Source organism: Malus domestica, chromosome 10 (genome assembly GCF_042453785.1).
Source record: "Malus domestica chromosome 10, GDT2T_hap1".
NCBI lineage: Eukaryota > Viridiplantae > Streptophyta > Magnoliopsida > Rosales > Rosaceae > Malus > Malus domestica.
The window spans coordinates 3,834,872-3,856,697 of NC_091670.1; the positions used below are offsets into that span (position 1 = coordinate 3,834,872).

The 21,826-nt window shown below is 34.6% G+C and overlaps 2 protein-coding genes, 1 long non-coding RNA gene and 1 pseudogene across 3 annotated transcripts; 2 read left to right on the top strand and 2 right to left on the bottom strand.

Annotated features, from left to right (window-relative positions):
- Positions 1-2,782: 2,782 nt before the first annotated feature.
- Positions 2,783-6,670, bottom strand: LOC108171880 (uncharacterized). The gene is made up of 6 exons (XM_070806081.1): positions 6,631-6,670; positions 6,493-6,543; positions 5,736-5,820; positions 4,695-4,735; positions 3,515-4,618; positions 2,783-2,950 (listed from the first exon to the last, which is right to left on the bottom strand). Exons 1-5 carry the CDS (start codon positions 6,668-6,670, stop codon positions 4,377-4,379), a joined length of 459 nt encoding a protein of 152 aa, XP_070662182.1. The 3' UTR covers positions 2,783-2,950; positions 3,515-4,376.
- A 3,070-nt stretch (positions 6,671-9,740) lies between these two features.
- LOC114827504 (uncharacterized) lies at positions 9,741-10,835 on the bottom strand. Its single transcript, XR_003776578.2, has 2 exons — positions 10,562-10,835; positions 9,741-10,414 (listed from the first exon to the last, which is right to left on the bottom strand). It is a non-coding gene; the product is annotated as an uncharacterized lncRNA (long non-coding RNA).
- A 334-nt stretch (positions 10,836-11,169) lies between these two features.
- Positions 11,170-12,609, top strand: LOC103429450 (cathecol O-methyltransferase 1-like; annotated as a pseudogene).
- Positions 12,610-13,196: 587 nt separating this feature from the next.
- LOC114827303 (serine/threonine-protein kinase BSK1-like) lies at positions 13,197-19,196 on the top strand. The gene is made up of 6 exons (XM_070806082.1): positions 13,197-13,256; positions 17,093-17,131; positions 17,243-17,378; positions 17,909-18,042; positions 18,150-18,255; positions 18,383-19,196. Exons 1-6 carry the CDS (start codon positions 13,197-13,199, stop codon positions 18,484-18,486), a joined length of 579 nt encoding a protein of 192 aa, XP_070662183.1. The 3' UTR covers positions 18,487-19,196.
- The last annotated feature ends 2,630 nt before the right edge of the window (positions 19,197-21,826 follow it).

The following is a 21,826-nucleotide window of genomic DNA, read 5'->3' on the forward strand; positions in this document are numbered from 1 at the left end:
CACATATGCTATTGGTAGAAATTAAATAGGTAGATCAGATCACATAGCTACTGACTATTGTGCACAGATTCCGATTTCAGATTGCATAGCTATTGACTATTGTGCATAGATTCAGATTTCAAATTGCATAGATTGGGCCGCAACAGATTGCACAGATTGCACATATTGCATATTTTAGTCTAACAACAGATTGGGCCGCAGATTGGCAACCTGCCCAAAAGCCCAAATTTTCAATATAAAATGTTGAATTTTAGCCCAAAAGCATGATATGTCAAATTTAGTCAAAAGCCCAAAACCATTTCGAGATTCCCGATTTGTTCCGAAATTCCGAAACTATTTCAGGATTCCCGAAAATTGGGATTTCCGAAAATTTGGTTTGGGATCGGTATTGAAATTGGGATTCCCTAAAATTTCGGTTTGGGAATCGGAATTAGGATTTCGGTATGAGATCCCATACCGAACCACCCCTAGCTATATGGGACGTGCCTTGGGTTTCATAGCAAACACGAAATTTACACAAGCTCGAAATTCTACTTAACAATAGTGAAGGTGGTACTTGGTTTTGAGAGAAACTACATCCTCATCTCCCACAAGATTTGAGGCGTTGGCCATCACTTCTTTGGGGAACAATGAAGGATCCACATCCTGTTCAGCCCAACTGCCAAGCCAAAAAAATGAGAAGATCAGAACTTCCGAAATCAACAGATGAATTATGTGTCCACTACTTGGAGTTTCTTAAACCAAATTTCCCTGGATTTCTTGTTCTTTTTCGAATCGTAAAACGTCATAGGGTATATAAGCAAGCCAACATAAGTTCCATACCCAGAAACACCATCAGCAATAGCAAGAACTCCCCTAGCGGTCTGCAAAGGTCATCCTATTGAATTAGGTGTAAAAATAAATTCACATATTGAATTGGGTTTATGGGAGTATATTAGGTATTAAATTTGGATTTAAAGAGATATTAATAATTTAGTTAAAAATCAAAGGGGCATTTTGATATAGATGCCTCAAATTTGAATTTTTTAATCAAACATCTATAACTTTTAAACTTTTGACTTCTACTAATTTTTAATTAAAAATTATGATTTTTATTGTATTTAATTAACCAACTAGTTCAGAAAATAATATCACAAATATTCTAAAATCACCACAAACTTCCTATCTTATCTTATCATAATTCGTTCAAAATGAATTTTTCTTATTCAAATAATTTGTTGTTTTAAATTCTAAAAACACATAAACATCCTATTAACATACAATTATGAAATATAACATGCACATATATTAAATATAACGTACCAAACAGATATATTAAATATAACGTACCAATCATTTTGTACGTTATTGGTACGTTATATAAATTTAATCTGGGTATGCATTAGTATTTTGGTACGTTATAAAATATTGCTTTTGGTACGTTATGCAATTCTTTATTTAGTACGTACCAAGTTATTAGTACGTTGTATTATCCTTATTTTGGTACGTACAAAACTTATGGTACGTTATGTGTAAGTTGTGTAACCCAAAAAAAAGATAACTTTTCACATTAAAACATTGTACTAAAAATATTTTTTCAACTCTAAATAATTAATTATTGGAATAAGGACTCATTTTAAATAAAAATAAAAATGTGAAAACTCTTAGTTCAAGTTTCTACTATAAGTAGTTGTTAAAAAATTCAAATTTATTTTCAGTTGCATGAAATTAGGCAGTCTAGTCTACATCTCAATTTTAATTATAAACGAACTCTTGTTTTTTTATATGTTGAGTTGGAAATTGGAAAAACTATATTTCATCCAATTAATCTTGAACCCCAGTAGATATAATTGAATCCTTAAATTGAGGAAGGGATGAGATTCCATAAAAATAACAATAAATTAATGAATATTATTGAGTGCATTTTTTTTACATAGAAATGGATTTAAAAGAATTTATAAAATACTTAAATTAAGAATATACCTGGAATATAAAGTTTAATTAAAATTAAAAGCACTTAAATCAAAAGTTGAAAAGTAACAGATGTTTAATTTAGAAAAATCTAAAATGAGGCATCTAATTCTAATTAACTCAAAATCAAATGGGTGCAAAGAGTAAGTTGGGTGTAAAAATAAGTTAAATGGGTTTAAATAAAATTTCCCTTTTAGAATCCATTCAAATTTAAATGTAGTCAATTAAAAGATTTTAGAATCATTTAAAATCTAGGTGTATTCAATTAAAAGATTTTAAAATCCATCCAAATCTAAGAGTATTAAAAAAATTAAGATTTTGGATGATTTCAATAAATTGTGGATTTTATGGGATTTGAAAGCTAAAAGTATATATAATCAAGACTAAAAAGAATCCAACCACACCCCTTAGGATTTCAAATCCTTCCACTACAATCCACCACAATCCATTCAAATTCTTTAAAAATCCATATGAATTTTGTAGGAGTCTTTAATCCTCTTAAATCCTATCAAATATATCACTATTAAAATCTTTTAAAATATTAGTTTGACTACATCCCCTCAAATAGAGGATCCATTGATGACAAACGTGTGGAAGCAATGGGCAAAAATGGCATTTCGCTGCCCCAAAAACCAAAGAGAAGAACAACCGGAGGAAAAAGGTAGGGGCAAAATCGTCCGCCTACTGGTCATCCACAGTACCCACCCGACTGAGTTTTAATATACAGACTAGCTAGTAATGCCCGCGCGTTGCTGCGGGATTACAAATTGACTTTCTAGCAGTGTATAAATTTGAGTTAGTATCAATGTAACATTAATTAATCTAAACAAAATTATCATAGTGAAGGAAAGAATTTTATTTGCTATAGAAAAATTGTAGTTTTGATACCTTACAAAGGTAACTTGTTTAAAAAGATGGAAAGCCAGCGGTTTTCAATCTTGAATTTCCACAGCATCCTTTGAAAAATAGCGACCATCATCGGATAGAACTATTGTACCACCTAGAGGAAAGAAAAAACAATGAGTTACTAAGATATTCTTATACACAAAAAGAAAACACTTGAAACTGAATTAACAAAATATTCAAACATGGAAAGCACATCATGAGGGATAATCTATCGTTTTTGGCCAAGTGAGGAATGATATCTTGAGTACCAAGAGAGAGAAAAAAGTAGTTCAACATAATTTTATGATACCTGTTGGGTTAGTCTTGTATTTCACTTTATTTATAAAATCGACTACTGATATGGTTACAACCTTGGCAACATCACCCCTAGTATTGGGTGTCCATCTAATTTTAACTTAAATTTCTTCTTCAATCTTGGATATACATAATGCTTCAGTTTAAGTTTTACCACACAAAAAAATTGTGAGTCTAAATGGGTTTTATAAATAGATGATAAAACTGCAACTCAGTAGAATCGAAGACAACGAAAATTGAATATTATTTACCATAAACCGACATGCAAATTTAAATGCAAGAATGCAAATGAAGAGAGTTCGCTTCATCGTGTTCAGCAAGGAAATAAATAGCAACGAAAATAGTATGATTTGGTGACCCTTACCTTTAACTTATTCCGACGATAAGGCATTAAAGGTTGACCAAACCAAATTCTGCAAGTAATGAGGTTGCATAAAAACTTTTGCCTGAAAAATTAAAGCCACTATTTTACGAAGGTTAATAAGAAAAATCCAACCCAATAATCACATCTGTCTGAGAAGTGTATTTCAGCTTAGAAAACATTTATGCATTTAAAAAGATGTGAGAGAGAGAGAGAGAGAGAGATGAACCTTCTTGTGGAAAGTAAATGTTCAGGGACAAAGAGCTTTAGGGATCTGTACTTGAGTTTTTTGGTGAAGTTCATACATTCATTATTGAAATTCATATATTTATAAATATATAGAACAGAGTAAAAGAATTCTAAGATAAAAAATAATAATTATTAACTTAAAATGATTACACATTTGTAAAAGAAACTGAAGTGAAATAGCTGAATAAAGCTTATGAATCTATTTGAAGGGCTGCCAATATTTTCTTTAGCTTTGTATATACATATTTTATCTTTTTTTGTAAAGATATATGAAATTCAAATTTAAAATGTTTGAGAAACAGAAAAAAGAATACAAAACGATGTTTGCTTGCATAATCATGTTTAGTGATCCATTGGAATGCTCTCGAGGAAACAATTAAAGAAAATACACAACTTAGTATTCGATAATGCACATTATAACTCATTTTTATGCAGAAATTAAGGTCCCATTTGATAACCATTCTGTTTTTGTCTACTTAAGTTTACTTCTCAAAACATAACAGAATGCAAGGTTCTCAAAACACATTTAAGTTGACATCTGCAGGAGTAAGAGTAGCACTATAATGTAACAAAAGGCTTAACACTACTCAAAAGATTGCAGTTGAAGAATCCATGTTCAAATTAGCACTAATCGCGACATGAATACACTGAAGTCGAAACTTAAGTGAAAAACTACAGAAAACAGATGCATGATGACAGGGAGACACGAACCTAAAAAGCAATCAATACCTTTAACTCCTTGTTCATAAGTAGCTCGGAAACGCATCATTAAAGCTGCAGCCTCTCCGTTTAAAGGGTCAGAGGGATTGGGATACAGCAGAAGTTGTGGCAACAACACTTCAAATACGTTTGCAAGGTCTGGAAACACAGGCAGATTTAAGAGAATAAAACTTGGATTTCGGTATTAAAAGTAAGGCTAGTTAAATGCGTTTACCAAACATGGGGCTCCAAGTCTGATTGATAACTGTTGTTTTCCTGTTTATATAACTCAGATTAACATGTGGTAGATAAGTTATAAAATGTAAGTAACCACATTGTGTAAGAGCATTTTCTTTTGTGTTGGATATAAAATTGAAAACAGTGCGTTAATTTAATAAAAAACAACAGATACAGTTATGGTAATAAGCTTTGATTAAGAATTTATGTTTTCATGTGTGGAGGATTTTGGTAGACAATGGGAAGATTTTCTATGTCAACTTTACTGAACACAAAACCAAGAACTAATCTGTATTTGTGGAGGCATGTCCATGTATTTAACTGTAGTAAAAAATAAAGATCTATTTATACCGAACTTGATGAAATATGGTAATAAGCTGACCTTTGGAGGACCTGTAGTTGTTTAATACTGGTGTAACCTTGTGCCAACACAGAAAAACATAAAAGACAAAAAATATAAAAAAAAAAAGCGAGGGGCAAAACAACCATTCGACTGTACAAATGTGAAAACAGCAAGGGAAACAGAGGAGAAAGCGATGGACAAATGGGTCCAGCCACTGGTCATCAATAGTACTCAAAACTGAGTTTTAGTATGTAGGATGATGATACATGTAAGTCCTGAATCAATTAAAAAAAATAATCTAAATGAGGTCAACCCTATCCCTCTGTTTTCGTCCCCCAATTCTAAATCATTCTTCCACCCTTGGTATCTCGATTTTATCTCACCTTAACATTTTATATCCAACCTGCAACCCAGCTCTCTTCAAATAGTATTTAAAACAATGAAGTGCTTGCATAAGATTGATGCAAAAAGGCATAATGCAATCCAATTGCAAATTGGTCCAATAAAAAATTCAAACCAAAAAAACTCCTCATCTCTCTCATCAAACAAAAATTCCCCAATCCAACAGAATTCCTGATCACAACACATAACATAAACTAATAAAATATTACTCAAATAAAAATTAAATTTTTATAACTTAAAATTAAAGAGAACTAAATACACATATTTGGGAAAAAAAATGGAATGATTCCATACGTAAATCTCACCCACAACAGCTTTAAAATGCAGTCATCCCAGTGCAAACAGAAGGTGGAAAATGTTGTCCCAGCACAAACACAACCTGCAAAACAAACAAACCAACACACAAAAAAAACCAAATGATCAACGATAAAATTTAGAAACCCTACCACACAAAATCGTAAGAACAACATAAAAATTACCAATAAAAGTTAGCAAAAAACACACACGGTCTGACAATAAACGTCTTAACGCCAATGATGGCCTCAAACCCAAACAAAATCCCAAATCAGTAAAAAAAAATAGTGAAAATGAACTGAACCCATTCCTCTATCATATTCTTTTCATCTGTTTTCCTATCCCTAATCCCAAATCTCTCTTCCATGCTTTCTCTGCCGTTTTCCCCTCACCCTCAATCCCATTTTCTTCCAAGTCTATAATAAAAACCACATGCATAAACACGCTAGAAATTTGCCAAAACCCAAAACATAGCCTAACTAAAAATCTCACCGATAAAAGTTTCACCCAATAAAAACACTCTATCTCTTTGATCAAACGAAAACTCCAAAACCAATTCAATGGTTGATGACAACAGATAACAGAATCTGACCAAGATTTTCCTCAAGGGATATCCCAGAATTTAAATTCACGCTAAACCCATTCCCTAAATCTCTTAGTTGAAGGCAACCCAGAAACAAAATAATAAAAAAAAATGAAAAACTTATTCTCAGTATCCAAACAGCTCAAAGCCCAGAACAAAAAAAAAACATAATACCTTTGCGGGTTTGGAGCTCTTTTCTTATAATTGTTAGTATTGGTGTTGCGCCTCAATTCGTGGTGTTTCCGTCGGTATCAATCAAAGGTGGGGCCGCTGGTTTGGGTGAAGAAGAACAGTAGGAGGATACGAGCCTACAAACAGAATCACAAAAAGCGAACACAAACACAAAACCCATCTGCATATCTAAAACCACAAAAAAAAAAACACCCACACTGAGAAAGCCGTAAAATTCACCAGGAAACGCCAACTTTTAGGGTAAAAAAATTGAATTGGATCTAATTGCACCGTTGTTGATAATTCCTGAGAGAAAGATGGAAGGTTGGAGGGGGAGAAAAATCGGCGTTTTGGAGACAGAAAGCTAGAGTTTAGAATAGCAGCAACCGAGAATGGCGAGAGAGACAAAGAGAAGCGAAAGCAGAGAAGAAGTCGAAAGAAGGTCCAGCGATGATCGACGCGTGGGGAAAAATTGAAACAGAAGGGAAAAAGTGTGAAGAAAAGTGGATAGCAGGCGTCGCACAGCGATGGTCGGCACGTGCATCTAATGGGCAAAACCATAATCTCACTGTACAAAGCTGGCCACAAAGGAGGAAAGCAATGATAAACCGAGGGGGCAAAACGGTCATCACACTGGTCATCCACAGTACCACCCTGGTTGGGTTTTAGTATATAGAGATATATGTTTGAATTTGTTGCATTGTTGACAAATAAGAGCATGACTGTAAATGAATGAAGCATGATAATTGGAGGAGGGTTGAAAAGAAAAGGTCAGGATAAGCGCCCTAGGCCAATCCTCGTCTCTTCGTCCCTCCGCCATAGTGAAGTAGTGCCGTGAAGTGTAGAGCAACAACAAAAAAATCTTAATTAGTCACGTATCATATTTTAATTTATTCTCATGATCTCCCCCACATAAACAATGATTCATGACCGTAGTTTGTAATAGAGGCCACATGATCCACGATTGAACATTCATCTTATCATGCATTGAATATGGAATTCTATAACATTTGTAGACTTTGAATGTTTCGACAGACCCCACATTGATGAGAGTTATGCAGACTTCTAGTAGAATTGCACTTGTACATTTAGGTGGAAGTCTGATCGATTCATGTAAAATAGACGGGCGTATAAAGTAAAGGGAGTTAAACAAAAATTCAAATATCAGTGCCGCAAGCTAACCTCACTTGATAAACTAAAATTTGTATCAAGACTTAAAATATAAAGCACGAATTGACCAAAAGAAAGTTCTGGTTTTCTATATAGAGAAGATAAGTAAACACATTCAGGTAATTGAATATCAGAGTGTACAAAGAACAAGACTAACAAAATAATAGGAATATTATTAAACAAACTAGAATGCCGGAACGGTTACAAAACCCTAAGAGACTACATTGTGAATAACTTGTTCTCAACTGACTAACAAGCATGCTATTTATAATAAATTAACCCTAACCCTAATGCTAACAGGCTAAGCCCAAACTAAACTTATAAGAAAACCCAAACAATATAATACCTAAAATACTAATATATTCTAACACCCCCCGTCAAACTCATGGTGGTATACGACATGGGTTTGCAAACAAGCAGATGCGGACTGGCTCCGTTAGGCCGACTGGCAGGCATGCAAACTTGACTTGACTTGACTGGCGAATTGGCGAACTGGTTCTTGATTACTTGACTTGACTTGACTTCACTTGCTTCTTGCTTCTTGCAAACTGATTCTGGTTCAAACTGGCTAGTGTTGAGAGTATGGAAAGAACCCGTCACTAAACGGACGAGATTTTCATATCTCAATTCTAGAAACAACGAACAAACACAATTATCACTCGAGTAGTCACTTGTCCAAGTACTCAAATGATCACATAACAATCCCAAACAGGCGAACAACTAGTGGTCCTCGGACTTTAAACCAAAAAACACCAAACAACCTATTTTTTCTTATGCCTGTGTGGGCCTCAAAACCTCCAAACCATAAAATGGGTGGCAAACAGCCAACAACCCACTTTTCCTCTCTGCCCGTGTGGGCCAAATATGTATTTGATGTTGTGGAAAATTTTTGAGAATTGGGTTTTGTCTTTTCTAGAAGTGTTTGATTTGCCACGGTGTTCAAAGATTGAATTTTGTGTTTTCTGACAAGGGAAAAGTTGATTTGATTTGACATGGTGTTTTTGAGAAGTAAGAAATAAGGCACCATGATGGTGCTTTGATACCATCTTAAGAAACCAAAGGAAGATTTTGCAGGGCAAATTGATTAGGGTTTGAGTAATAGACAATTGGGTGAATGATTTTCTTCTAATTGCATAATTCTTTCTGTACAAGGTATTATATACAAATATTACAATTAAGCACATAGCCACTATTACGGCATGTAAGTCGTGATCCACAATTTGTGGCATTTGACTTATGCTAGAAGAGGTAAATTATAATGATTATAATATTATAATAACTATGATAACATTTTCCTAATTCAGGAAGATATTATCATAATCACAATAATAAGATAATAACTACAATAATTATTTCGTAATAAAAACCTCAAAGAGCCAAATTTTTTTTTTCTTTTTTTCTTCTTTTTGTTTCTAGACTGGCGGATACAAACTCACAGATTGCAGCTGGATCTAGTACAAGTTCATGGGATCTAGGCTTGCGAAGATGGTACGACAAGGGTGCATTGGTGGTTTTGACAGGTTACAACAGGGAAATCATGGATGCAGAGCAACAGTGGCAGGTCAGGTACTGGTACGGGTCGAGTGCGGGTTGATTAAGCGGCATGGCAGTGATGCGGAGATGCGAGTTGTTGCAGCATCGGTGGATCATGCAGGTGATGGTGGGTGCGGCAGGTGAGTGGTGCAACAATGGCCTATTGCGGAACAGTTCACATACGGACAACGGGGCAGACCTGGTACGAAGGCTGGTGGTTGGTGGTGGGTTCGGTGCGGCAATGGATGCTGGTTAAGAATATAGGCAACAGCATATACGGGAACAATAGTAGATGATGGATCAACTGGATCCAGCGTCGGCGCGAGTCCAAACTTCAATTCAAAAAACTTCTTTCTTTTTCTCCTCTTTTCCGACTATGAATGACAACCCAAAAACTAACCAGAAAATGAAAATATTCCACGATCAAAACTGAAAAAATAAACAACGGAAAAAGACAAACGCCGATAACGAACAGAAGCAGATTAAATCCCTAAGAATCAAACCTGCTCTGATACCAATTGAATATCAGAGTGCGCAACGAACAAGCCTAACAAAATAATAGGAATATTATTAAACAAACTAGAATGCCGGAACGACTACAAAACCCTAAGAGACTACATTGTGAATAACTTGTTCTTAACTGACTAACAAGCATGTTATTTATAATAAACTAACCCTAACCCTAATGCTAACAGGCTAAGCCCAAACTAAACTTATAAGAAAACCCAAACAATATAATACCTAAAATACTAATATATTCCAACACAGGTGGCATTAAGTATCACAATACAAATATAGACAGTCCAATGGCCCTGCAGCTGGAAGAAGAGGAAAACATTAGCTGTGCCATGCAGCTGGTGTTTTCTTCTGTGTTGTCCATGTCTATGCAATCAGCAATTGAGCTAGGCGTTTTCGACATCATAGCGAAAGCCGGTCCTGGTGCCAAGCTGTCTTCGTCAGAGATTGCAGCCCATATCGGCAGCGGCACCAGGAATTCTGAGGCACCGATGATGTTGGATCGTATTCCAAGGCTCCTAGCCAGTTACTCTATTCTCAGCTGCTCTATCGTTGCTAATGAAGAAGATGGGTCTGATTCTCAGAGGGTCTACAACATTGGTCCTGTGTCCAACTACTTTGTGACTGATGAGGATGGTGTTTCTTTAGGTCCCATGATGGCATTGTCGCAAGACAAGGTCGTCCTAGAATCCTGGTTTGTTTAGTCCTGTTGCAACAAAACAATCAGAATACAACTTTATTGATAACAAATTGTAATAAACAACTGAAATAACTGTAATCTAATATCGTATTACAACCAATTCGTAATTGTAATATTGTAAACTAAAAGAAACAAGAAAGTAGGAAAACTGACTTGATCGAAAAGATAGAGGCCTGCAGATTTTGCAGTGTCCTGAAGACAGAATTGCGCCCCTACTCCATGCTTGTAGTTCAACGGGCATCCGTCCCCCAGGATCCAACTATCTATACTTCAAAGTTCCAGCACCGGAACTTTGAATTATGGTGAACTTTTGAATGCTTTCTCTTCCAAATGATATGTATATTATATGCAGTAGATGTATATAATTATTCTTCTGTTTTCGTGTCTGACCTCTTTGGTATTATATAGGATACTAAGTATCCTTTCCCAACAGGTATTAGGAAGTTAAGAAATTGCCCGAATAAGTCAAATTCAAATTTGAAGAGATAAATATGAAATTTTGAATTTGGCTTATCCAAATAGTTGTTCGGTCTTTTACCAACAGACCTATAACATATTATTCACACCAAATTACTATTAATATGAAGAATATAATAGTAAGTATCTTGATAATATATACACTAACGATATGTGACAATTTGCATACAAACTCCAACAAGTACTGCTCTCTTGCCCCTACTAATTAACCATTGTCGTAACCCTTTTCTCTTTTTATTCATCTATATTTTGTTTTAGTAAAATTATTAGAGATAATTAGAGCAATGGTTCTGAATTTTAGTTCAATTGGAACTTTGGTCTTTAAATTAAATATCCCGAAATATTGGTCTCTAAACTTGTTACAATGGAAAACAATAATTTTTTTGAATAACTCCATTTGAACTTCGTCCCTTTTTGGCCCCCTTTAAACCTTTTATTTTAAAAGGAATTATCAAGAATGTTATTCAAAAAGACTATTGTTTCACATTGTGGCAAGTCCAGAAAGCAATACTCAAAAAATAGTAATTTATCTTTTTAACTCTAACTTGGGCGATACACATTCACATTGATAGGTCCCAACTGAAAGATGCAGTTGTTGAAGGAGGAATTCCATTTAACAGGGTCCATGGAAAGCATTCTTTTGAGTACCTAGGTTTAGACCCCAGGTTTAATCAAGTTTTCAACACAACAATTTTTAACCACACCAATATTGTCACCAAGAAGATTCTTCATATCTACAAGGGTTTTGAGAAAATTACCCTACTTGTTGATGTTGGTGGTGGTTTGGGAGTCACTATTAGTCTAATCACTTCTAAGCATCCCCATATTTAGGGTATCAATTACGACTTGCCTCATGTCATAAAACATGCCGCTTCATATCCTAGTAAAGATCACTTTAGTTAATTTGATTCGTAATAGTTAGTTGGAACGTGATGTCCGCACACTCACCATTTTGCTTTCCCTACACACTTATGTTTTAGCTTCAGGTTGAATAAATCATATAGAGAATCAAAAGACATAAATATACAAAGATGTACAAAAGAAGCAAAAGAAATGCGGGAATTATTTTTCTTCCTAGTTTATTTATCATGCACAAGCTTTGCAACTTAAAATAGGAGTTAATTTATTTTTGCAGGGGTGGAACATGTTGGAGGAGACATGTTTGCAAGTGTTCCATCTGGGGATGCCATTTTTAAGAAGGTAATTTTTCAATTTCTTGAGCATTAATTTTGTTTTTCCTTTTCAGTTTGAGGTCATACGTACAATGGTAACAATGTATCTTTTTAATAAATTTGTAGTTGATACTTCACGATTGGAGAGACCAGCACTGCCTAAAGCTGTTGGAAAATTGTTACAATGCTATACCAGACGATGGGAAAGTGATTATCGTGGACGCACTTATTCCAGTAATGCCAGAGACTAGCACCGCCGTGAAGAGCACCTCCCAAATTGATGTGCTTATGATGACTCAAAACCAGGGAGGAAAGGAGCAGAGCCGAGAAGAGTTCATGGCTTTGGCAACTGGTGCACGATTTAGTGGCATTAAATATGAATGTTTTGTCTGTAATTTTTGGGTGATGGAGATCTTTAAGTAAACGCCTGCTCAGGAAATTTATACCACCTTATGGAAAGTGTACTTGTCCTGGCCTCTTGCTTCACCAAGAACAAGGGCAATCGATGTAATTCGTAATCAATTAAAAACACTTGCCTTTGCCTTGAATAAATCCTTCATATGTTTTCTTTGGAGTATAACCCCATAAACTGCAAAATGTTTATATGTATTGTTTCCGCAGTCAACACCTTTGGGTCGAAGAAACAATGCATTTTAATCAATTTATCACAAGACTGTCATGCGTTGAGACTAGTTGAATTTCTTTAGTCATGAACTCCCACCTTAATTTTTTGGCAAGAGAGATTTTTGACTAATTCAAATATGTTTGCATGATATCACTAGTAAAAAAAAACCATTGCGCAATGAAACATACATCGTCGCGCAAGGATTACTTTAAAAGTTATAATAATTTTAACCGTTGGATCAAATTTTAATGATTCAGATCTCCTGATTTGATGGATTTGGAGGAAGGATCCGGAGATGATCCCTTTCCAAATTGAAAAACCTATTTGCTTCTGTTCTCACCCATCCCTGCCGTCTTCAGCTTCCCTTTCTTTACTCTCTCACCTCGACTCCGACGACCAACCACCTAGTGGTTGCCAGCTACGGCGACCACCACTTTTCCTTCGTCTCCCTCCCTTGGCCACCCTCTCACCCCCTGGTGCTCATTATATAAGTCTTTCCTCTCTCTGGCATAACATGACCAGATTGGGGAAAGAGAAATTAGGTATTTTATCGAGTTCTTCAGTCGACAACAAGGTACCTATTTCTTTCCCTATATTTCTTTAATTGTTTTTGGATTTTCTTCTTCAATCAGTTGTTTAGTTGCCAAGCTTAGACACCCGGTGATCAATTTCCTTTCTCTTCGAAAATCAATGATGAATAATGGGGTGAATTTGTAGAAACAATAAAAGGAACCAATTTATTGTGATTGTGTATTTATTTTGAAGAAGAGCGATGTGGTATATAAATTTATAGAAGTCGGTTTAGTATGTGAGATGTTCTTAGCTTTAACTAGGTCCATAGAATGTGAAACTTTAGTTTTAATTTGCTATTTGTCTTCCTTTTTTTTGTTACGGCTACTGGCGACCAATAGAAGCAATGAGCAAATGGACATGAGAACTACAGAACTTTCTGGATGAATGTTAAGAAATTTGGTGTACACCTTGATACATGCATTCAACCCTTTATGATGTGCGTTTTTTCGTACAGACTCATTGTGGGTTCACACTAGTTAATTTATTCGTCTATTATCAAATCAAATCCTCGTCACCAAATACCAAAGACCAAATGTGAGGTATGCAAGTTGAGTAAGGTAGTGTGCTCACTCATTTGCACTCTAAGTTCGAATTTTCCATTCTGTAGTTTAGGTTATCATCTTGTGAAAAAAAAATCAAGACAAAGGCACCATCTATTGATATATAATGATAAATAAGTGTGGTGTTTAATTGGGTCAGCCGTAAAAGGCGCAAGACTAATACTGGAAAATCCTATGGTTCAACAATTGAATTGATACTAAATCATTTTGTTGACATGGAATTATAACAAGTAAACATTTTTGGCTTCCCAATTTGGTGGTGCTCTTCCTTTTCCCTTCCTTCTGTTATGATGAACGTTGTTGCAGAAATGTATTATGCCCTGTGATTTGTAGTTTGTGGTGTACAACCAAAAGTTGAGATATCAGTGTTAAATAGAAAATGTTTTGTTGGGAAGATAGGAAGCTGAAACTAGTAAAGTGATTGAACGTCTATAATTTGATAAGTCAGCTTTTAAAATTTCTATATTATGCTCTAATCTAATTATGTTTTGATGCAAATTTACCTTTGTTTATACATACATGAAATTCTTATACTTTCATGATTTTCAGAATGGAAGATGCTCAAGCTCTGATGTAGATTTACCTTCCAGTTGCTTGTGAGTCTGAATTTAATTCAGTTTATTTATAGTATTTTCAAACACTCACTTGCATATATTTATGTTCAATAATAGGTATTATTTGTGGTGGACCTTTCCCATCCGAAAGATGATTGAATATATTGAAAAGAAGATGATGAAGTTGTACTCTCAATTAAGGCACTAGTACAAAAACATGTTTGCGCGACGTAGCAAATTTCGTCGCGCAAAGTTTTTTTTTTTTTGGCCTTTTGCTTTTCTTTTGGGGTTCTTGCATTGTCTTTTTCTTTTGTTGTATCCACTTGTGTAAATATTTTAAATTGACGATCGAATTAGTTCATTGTATTCATATAGGGTTAAGGAGTGTAGCTGTAAAAAATCATCAAAATCGGAGTTAAAATAACCGTTAAGTCTTGATTTTTCGTTTATCGACGTCGAAAAGGTTTGTCCCGTTACTTGATATCTGAATGTTTGTTTTTTGCAATTTTTGGCGTATATGATCTCGAAGCATGTACAAACAAGTTTGACGGTTCGATCGTTGAAACTAGTTTCGTACAATGCGGTATCCCATCAAAACAATAGATTCACTAATACTTGAAGTTTATTTATACTTTCATTAAGTATAACATAAGATTTTGTGATATCCACTAGTGTAAATATTTTAAATTGACAATCAAATTAGTTCATTGTATTCATATAGGATCAAGGAGTGTAACTGTAAAAAATCATCAAAATCGGAGTTAAAATAACCGTTAAATCGTGATTTTTCGTTTATAACCGTCGAAATGTTTTGTCCCGTTACTTGATCTCTGAATGTTTGTTTTTTGCGATTTTTGGCGTATGCAATCTCGAAGCATATAAAAACAAGTTTGACGGCTGGATCGTTGAAACTAGCTTTGTACAATGTGTATCTCATCAAAACAATAGATTCACTAACACTTAGAGTTTATTTATACTTTCATTAACTATAACATAAGATTTGTGGTATCCACTTGTGTAAATGTTTTAAATTGATGATCGAATTTGTTCATTGTATTCATATAGGATAAAGGAGTGTAGCTGTAAAAAATCATCAAAATTGGAGTCAAAACTACAGTTAAATTGTGATTTTTCGTTTATAAACCATCGAAAAGTTTTGTCCTGTTACTTAATCTCTGGATGTTTGTTTTTTGCGATTTTTTGTCTATGCGATCTTGAATTATATAAAAACAAGTTTGACGGTTGGATCATTGAAACTAATTTCGTACAATGCGTTTCCCATCAAAACAATAGATTCACTAACACTTGGAGTTTATTTATACTTTCATTAACTATAACATAAGATTTTGTGGTATCCACTTGTGTAAATATTCTAAATTGATGATCGAATTAGTTTATTGTATTCATATAGGATCAAGGAGTGTAGCTGTAAAAAAATCATCAAAATCGGAGTTAAAATAACCGTTAAATCGTGATTTTTCGTTTATAGCCGTCGAAAAGGTTTGTCTCGTTACTTGATATCTGAATGTTTGTTTTTTGCGATTTTTGGCGTATGTGATCTCGAATTATATAAAAACAAGTTTGACGGTTGGATCGTGGAAATTAGTTTCGTACAATGTGTTTCCTATCAAAACGATAGATTCACTAACATTTGGAGTTTATTAATACTTTCATCAAGTATAACATAAGATTTTGTGGTATGCACTTGTGTAAATGTTTTAAATTGATTTAAATTGATGATCGAATTAGTTCATTGTATTCATATAGGTTTAAAGAGTGTAGCTGTAAAAAATCATCAAAATCGGAGTTAAAATAACCGTTTGATTGTGATTTTTCGTTTATAACCGTCGAAAAGTTTTGTCCATTTACCTGATCTTTGAATGTTTGTTTTTACGATTTTGGGTGTATGCGATCTTGAAGTTTATACAGATAAGTTTGACGGTTGGATCTTTGAAACTAGTTTAGTAGAATGCGTATCCCATCAAGTTGAATGGTATATATATTTATTGAGTAGTTTTAAATTTATTTATTTTGTACGTATAACACTTAAGAAATTAAATGGTATATATATATATATATATATATATATATATATATTTATTAAGTAGCTTTAAATTTATTATTGTAGTTTGGATCGGATTTTTGTTAGAAAAATATATTATTGTGAGTTTTATGTAAAAAAAATTAAATTTGAAGGGAATAAAGTTAAATTTTCAATAAATTTTATAATATATATATTTTTTTTAAATTACCTTGCGGGACGCACAAACCAATGAGTCGCGCAAGTTGTTAAAATTTTGGCGCTCCAAGTGAAAAAAATAGGCGCTGTTTTTAAATTTTTCCCAAATTACTCATAATAGAGGTGCAATTGGAAGAGTCCAGACGCTACCCTCTCTCTCACTCAGTCTCTCTCTTCCCTCTCGCTCATCTTGCCCTCTCTCTCACTCTATCTCGCTCTTCTCTCCCACTCCGTTAGACGAAGATAAAGACGAAGGAAGACCCAGCCACTACACACTCATCTGCTCCTCCTCCGCTCCACCCTCCGTCGGAATTCCTCTCCGTTTCTCAATTCCGAAGGTCCCTTCACATCTCTCTCTCAATGTTTTGCTAGGTCCAGATTTCAATTTTAGTTTGTGTAATTGATTTCAATTTTAGGTACATCAAAATTGGAATTCAGATTTCAATTTTAGTTTGTGTAATTAGATTTCAATTTCTGGAAATAGGTTGCTGTAAATTTATGGGGTAGTAGAATTTGGTATGCTGTAAAGTGTTTCTTGATATTATGAATTTCTGGAAATAGGTTGCTGTAAAATTTACAGAAGTTCGTTCTGTGAATTGGGTGTATGAATGATTTGTGGGTTTTGGTTTTGCAGGAGGAAGCTTGGGTTGTGGGTAAGTTGCGGCATCGACGGCTTGCAAATTTGATTGTGTATTGCTGTGATGGGGATGAGAGGCTGCTTGTTACTGAGTACATGGCTACTGATACTTTGGCTAAGCATTTGTTCCACTGTATGTCAAACAAAATCTATCTTTATTTACTATTCGTCTTTCGACTTCACCTGGTTTATTAAGAATGCTATTTTTAACTCAGCTTCTAAGATTTCTCAGTGACCTTTTTGTGAAGTACGTCTAAATACATAGCTTTTTAACAAGCAAACATTGAAATGCAAGATGGTATTGACATTAGTTTTCTACAACATTACACGTTCCATTAACCTTTGTTTTTTTTTTTTTTTTGTTAACGGTTCGGTCATTGATCTTAGTTGGCCAGTAATCTTACGATTCTTATCTTGTAGTTTTGTTAATCCCAGATGATATTAAACATTGCCTTTCATTTGGAGAAGTTGTGGCGAGGTGGTTTTTACTTTTTAGTATACTCTGGTATCTAGTGTACCAGTACTGTGCTTGTCTTTGTACTGCTATTTTATTAATTTTTGCATAAGCAATCAATTCAATGTTTTGAGTTTTGTTCCTACAAATTGAGAATTAGTTGCTGTGTTCGTCAAAAATTAATTTTTGGGCTCTGCTTGTTTATACAGGGGAGAATCAAACCATTGAGTGGGCCATGCGTTTAAGAGTGGCTCTTTATATTGCTGAAGCTTTAGATTATTGCAGTACTGGGGGTCGCCCGTTATACCACAATTTGAATGCTTATAGGGTTCTCTTTGACGAGGTATTCGATTCTCAAATTCAATCATCTTAGTTATAAAATGTGTTTTCAATCACTTCAGTGTTCACTACTTTTTAGGGTGATAATGTGGGATCTGAATGGACTTGTAGGATGGTGATCCTCGTCTTTCATGTTTTGGCTTGATGAGAAATAGTAGGGATGGGAAGAGTTACAGCACAAATCTTGCTTACACGCCACCTAAATATTTAAGAAATGGTAATAACTTCTCTAGCCTAGATATCACCTATCCCTTTGATCATTTTTCTAGTCATTATTCTAGTTTTCCTATCTAAACTTCTGCTTGAGATATTCTAACTTTACTGGTTGTTTATTTACTTTGTAGGAAGGGTCACTCCAGAAAGTGTTGTTTATAGCTTTGGCACCGTCCTTCTAGATCTGCTTAGTGGGAAGCACATCCCTCCAAGTCATGTAAATGGACTGCTATAAATGTGTGGCATCCACATTTTACAGGTACTGTGTCTTACTCCTTTGCTTACGTATTCAAACCAGAGTCTTTAGTGTTGTACTATAGTCATGTTGGAGTGTGTCAACTTGTAATTGTTCGCTCAAAGTTGAAGTTAATTGATTACAAATAATCTTTAGTGGATCTGTTTATACTAAACTTGAGTAGTTCAAAAATAAATGTTAAACAACGTGGTATTCCTTTTGTTTCGTCAATAATGGCTCTGTTTGATAGCTTATTTCAAAGTATTTGGTATGGTATTTATTACAGCTTGTGTATTCGTTTCATGCCAACTACTCCATTTTGATGATGCAATTTACTTTGGATTTATAACTTGTGTATATAAGGACATGTAATTGCCCTGACGGAGGAAGTGGAATCTTTAAAAGATAAGATTGTGGCCCAAGAAGCAGCCTGGGATGCTCGGGAAGCCTAGATTGCTGCCTAGTTTTCGGCCCAAGACGAGAAGATGAGCATGATCTTACGGGCCTTACAGATGTCCGGCATCCAAATCCCGATGCCAGCACCTGATCTTGCTCCACCTTTGACCTCCTAGCTGCTTCGCCCAGCCGATATCTAGTAGCTTGATGTATCAAACCTAGAAGACTACTTGTTGTAGTTTTTTCTTTTTTGTTTGGACATCTTGTATGTACATTTTCATATATTTTATAATTAAATATTTTTTCTTGGTTTATTAATTATTGTTTAGAAATTAATTACAATATTTATTAAAAATTAAATAAAAAATATTTTTTCCAAAAAACAAAAAATGGTTTGAGCGACGTAGGCTGCGTCGCGCAAAGTAACTTTGTGCGACGTATGTCCTTGAGTCGCGCAAAGCTACTTTGTGCGACGTAGCCTACGTCGCGCAAAGTCACTTTGCACGACGCATGTTTCTTCTTCGTTGTGCAAACCTTTCTGCACTGCCTTGGCACAACGGTTAGTGCACGACGAAGGTTCGTTGTGCTAAGTTTTGCGCGACATTGTTTTGACTTTGCACGACGGACCTGCGTCGTGCAAAGTGTTTTTTTTACTAGTGAGGCATCGGTTACATCGACACTACTTGTCATGTGAAACATCTGCAAGAGGTCGAGTTAAACTTCCAAATGATCTAATGTTGAATGGGAGACCAAAGAGTCATTTGGAGTGGTTATGCGATAATGTTTACGCTACTACACTCTTTTTGGTATGTATTCTATATAATCTTTTCTTGTATAAGTCCAAGTTAGATACCGATGTTTTCTTATATAGTTAAAAAAACAATTTTTTAATTAAGAGTTGATTTTGTGATAAAACTTTGATAATCTATATAATGTTACCATACAGTAATATAGGGGTGTTTTACAAGTATTTTGTTAACATTAGTCATAACCATATGCATCTATTGTTTGCATTCGTTATGCTTCTCATCACTTTTAATTATGCATTTCAAATTAGTAAAATTTGAGAATGGCTAAAAGAGTACTAGAGCTGAAAGCAATTTATATAGTGTTTATGAAAATTTGAATGAATATGTACAACTGAAATATATCATTTTATGGGTGCGTTTGTTGCACCGAACTATCTTGAACTGAACTAGCTTCTGGGACTAAGCTACACTGGATTGGAATAGACTAAGTTGGATTGATTTAGTAAAACGTTTGATGTAGTGTCGGACTAAGAAACATGATTCAAATATTATATTATTTCATTTGTACCTATTAATATTTTATTATTAATTTAATTTATATTTATTAATATTATATTATTACTTCTACTTTTTCTTTTGTTCTTTTCTAGAATCAAGTTTTCCTATTGTTTTCTCCCCCACTGTCTTCCCCCCCCCCCTCACCCCTCTTTCTCCCTTATTTCGCCCTCATGTTCTCTGTACCAGGTTGCTCATTGCTTTGCTATTCCCTTTGTTTTTCCTTTGCCTCCGTGTGTGAGATGGGGGTTAAATTTTGAGTAGGGGGCGGGATGCATGTGTTATTGGCTCAAAGGTAGGAGATAGGGGTTGAATCTGGTTTGGGTTTCTGGGTTTTTTGGTTTTCTGGGTTTTTTTTATTTTCTGGGTTCAAATTTTGGGAGTTGGATTTGGTTTTAAAAATGGTAAAATTGAAAAAGTTTTGCTTTTTTGTTTCGAGATGGTGATGTCATTGTGGCGGAATGCGCAAACTCATGTCTGTTGTGAGTATTGCTGCCACCATTAACATCACGTCAGATCACTGCCACTTCCGTTGCCACCATTATTGTTGCTTTTATCACACCTTGTCCATCTCTACAACCACTACGTATCTCGAGATGGGAGCATAATTCTCCCCTTCAAATTCTCACCCATCCCCTTCTCTCACTTTCCTATGTCTCTCTCTATGAAGAAGTCAACATAAGATGTTGACATGACATCATTGTGAGCCTTCAACTAAAAAAGGACTGGAGGAGAGAGAAAATGGGAGAGGAGAATCTGGATCTGTTTTAATAGATTAGCCTAGGGAGGTTGCAAGTTGTATTGGATTTTTACAATTTTGTCATTAAATTTCCAAATCCGATTCCTGAATAATTTGGATAGAAATTGGAATGCATTTAAAGATTTCGAAAATTCCATTTTTTTTCCTCAAAATGTTACAAACTTACACTATAAATAGTCATTACAGTCCGAGCTGCCAAACGAGACCTAAGAATCCCAAAAAATTAAAACTTGTGTATTTTTATCATGTTTATTGTTAGTTTTAACAGTTTATTCTTAAGTTCTACATTTAACCATAGAAATCTTTGAAATGAAAATTGGAAACCTTATTTTAGATGTAATTGCTGGGAAAATCACCCCTAGATTACCTGAAAAACAAGTTTAACCATTCCAATCTACCTTCTAAAGTTCCATCATTTTGAAGATCCAAACAGCTCAAAAACATATCAAAACACAATGTTAAAGATCAACGTGTGACCGAGATAGAATTTATAATCTCCATGCATAGAATGAACTACTACATTTTGCAGACATTTTATTTTAGCATCAGACACTCATATTTGAAAGAAGATTCCATTACAGTAGCATACTAAAAATGGTTGTTCCATCAAAAAGTACCATTACAAAAAATATTGTAAACTAGCAAAAAACTAATGAATATATGCATGAGGTATGCTTCAAGGGTCACCTCAACTACTTCTTTCCAAGCTCCTCCAATGCCCTCCGAGGTTGCACATTTTTCATCAATGACTTGGTAACTAGTTATGTCTTTGTGTTTGTGAAATTTTCTTGGGTAAAGTACAAAAAACTACCTCAACTATTGCCGTCAAGACACTTTCATACCTCATCTTTTAAAATTGACAATGTCATACCTCATCTTT

Coding starts and splice junctions, on each gene's coding strand:
- LOC114827303 (XM_070806082.1), top strand. CDS start 13,197: ATGACCAGATTGGGGAAAGAGAAATTAGGTATTTTATCGAGTTCTTCA. Junction 18,043..18,149: donor ATAGGGTTCTCTTTGACGAG/GTATTCGATTCT, acceptor ATGGACTTGTAG/GATGGTGATCCTCGTCTTTC. Junction 18,256..18,382: donor ACCTAAATATTTAAGAAATG/GTAATAACTTCT, acceptor TTTACTTTGTAG/GAAGGGTCACTCCAGAAAGT.
- LOC108171880 (XM_070806081.1), bottom strand. CDS start 6,670: ATGGGTTTTGTGTTTGTGTTCGCTTTTTGTGATTCTGTTT. Junction 4,736..5,735: donor CTGTTGTGGGTGAGATTTAC/GTATGGAATCAT, acceptor TTATATAAACAG/GAAAACAACAGTTATCAATC. Junction 4,619..4,694: donor GACTTGGAGCCCCATGTTTG/GTAAACGCATTT, acceptor CTGTGTTTCCAG/ACCTTGCAAACGTATTTGAA.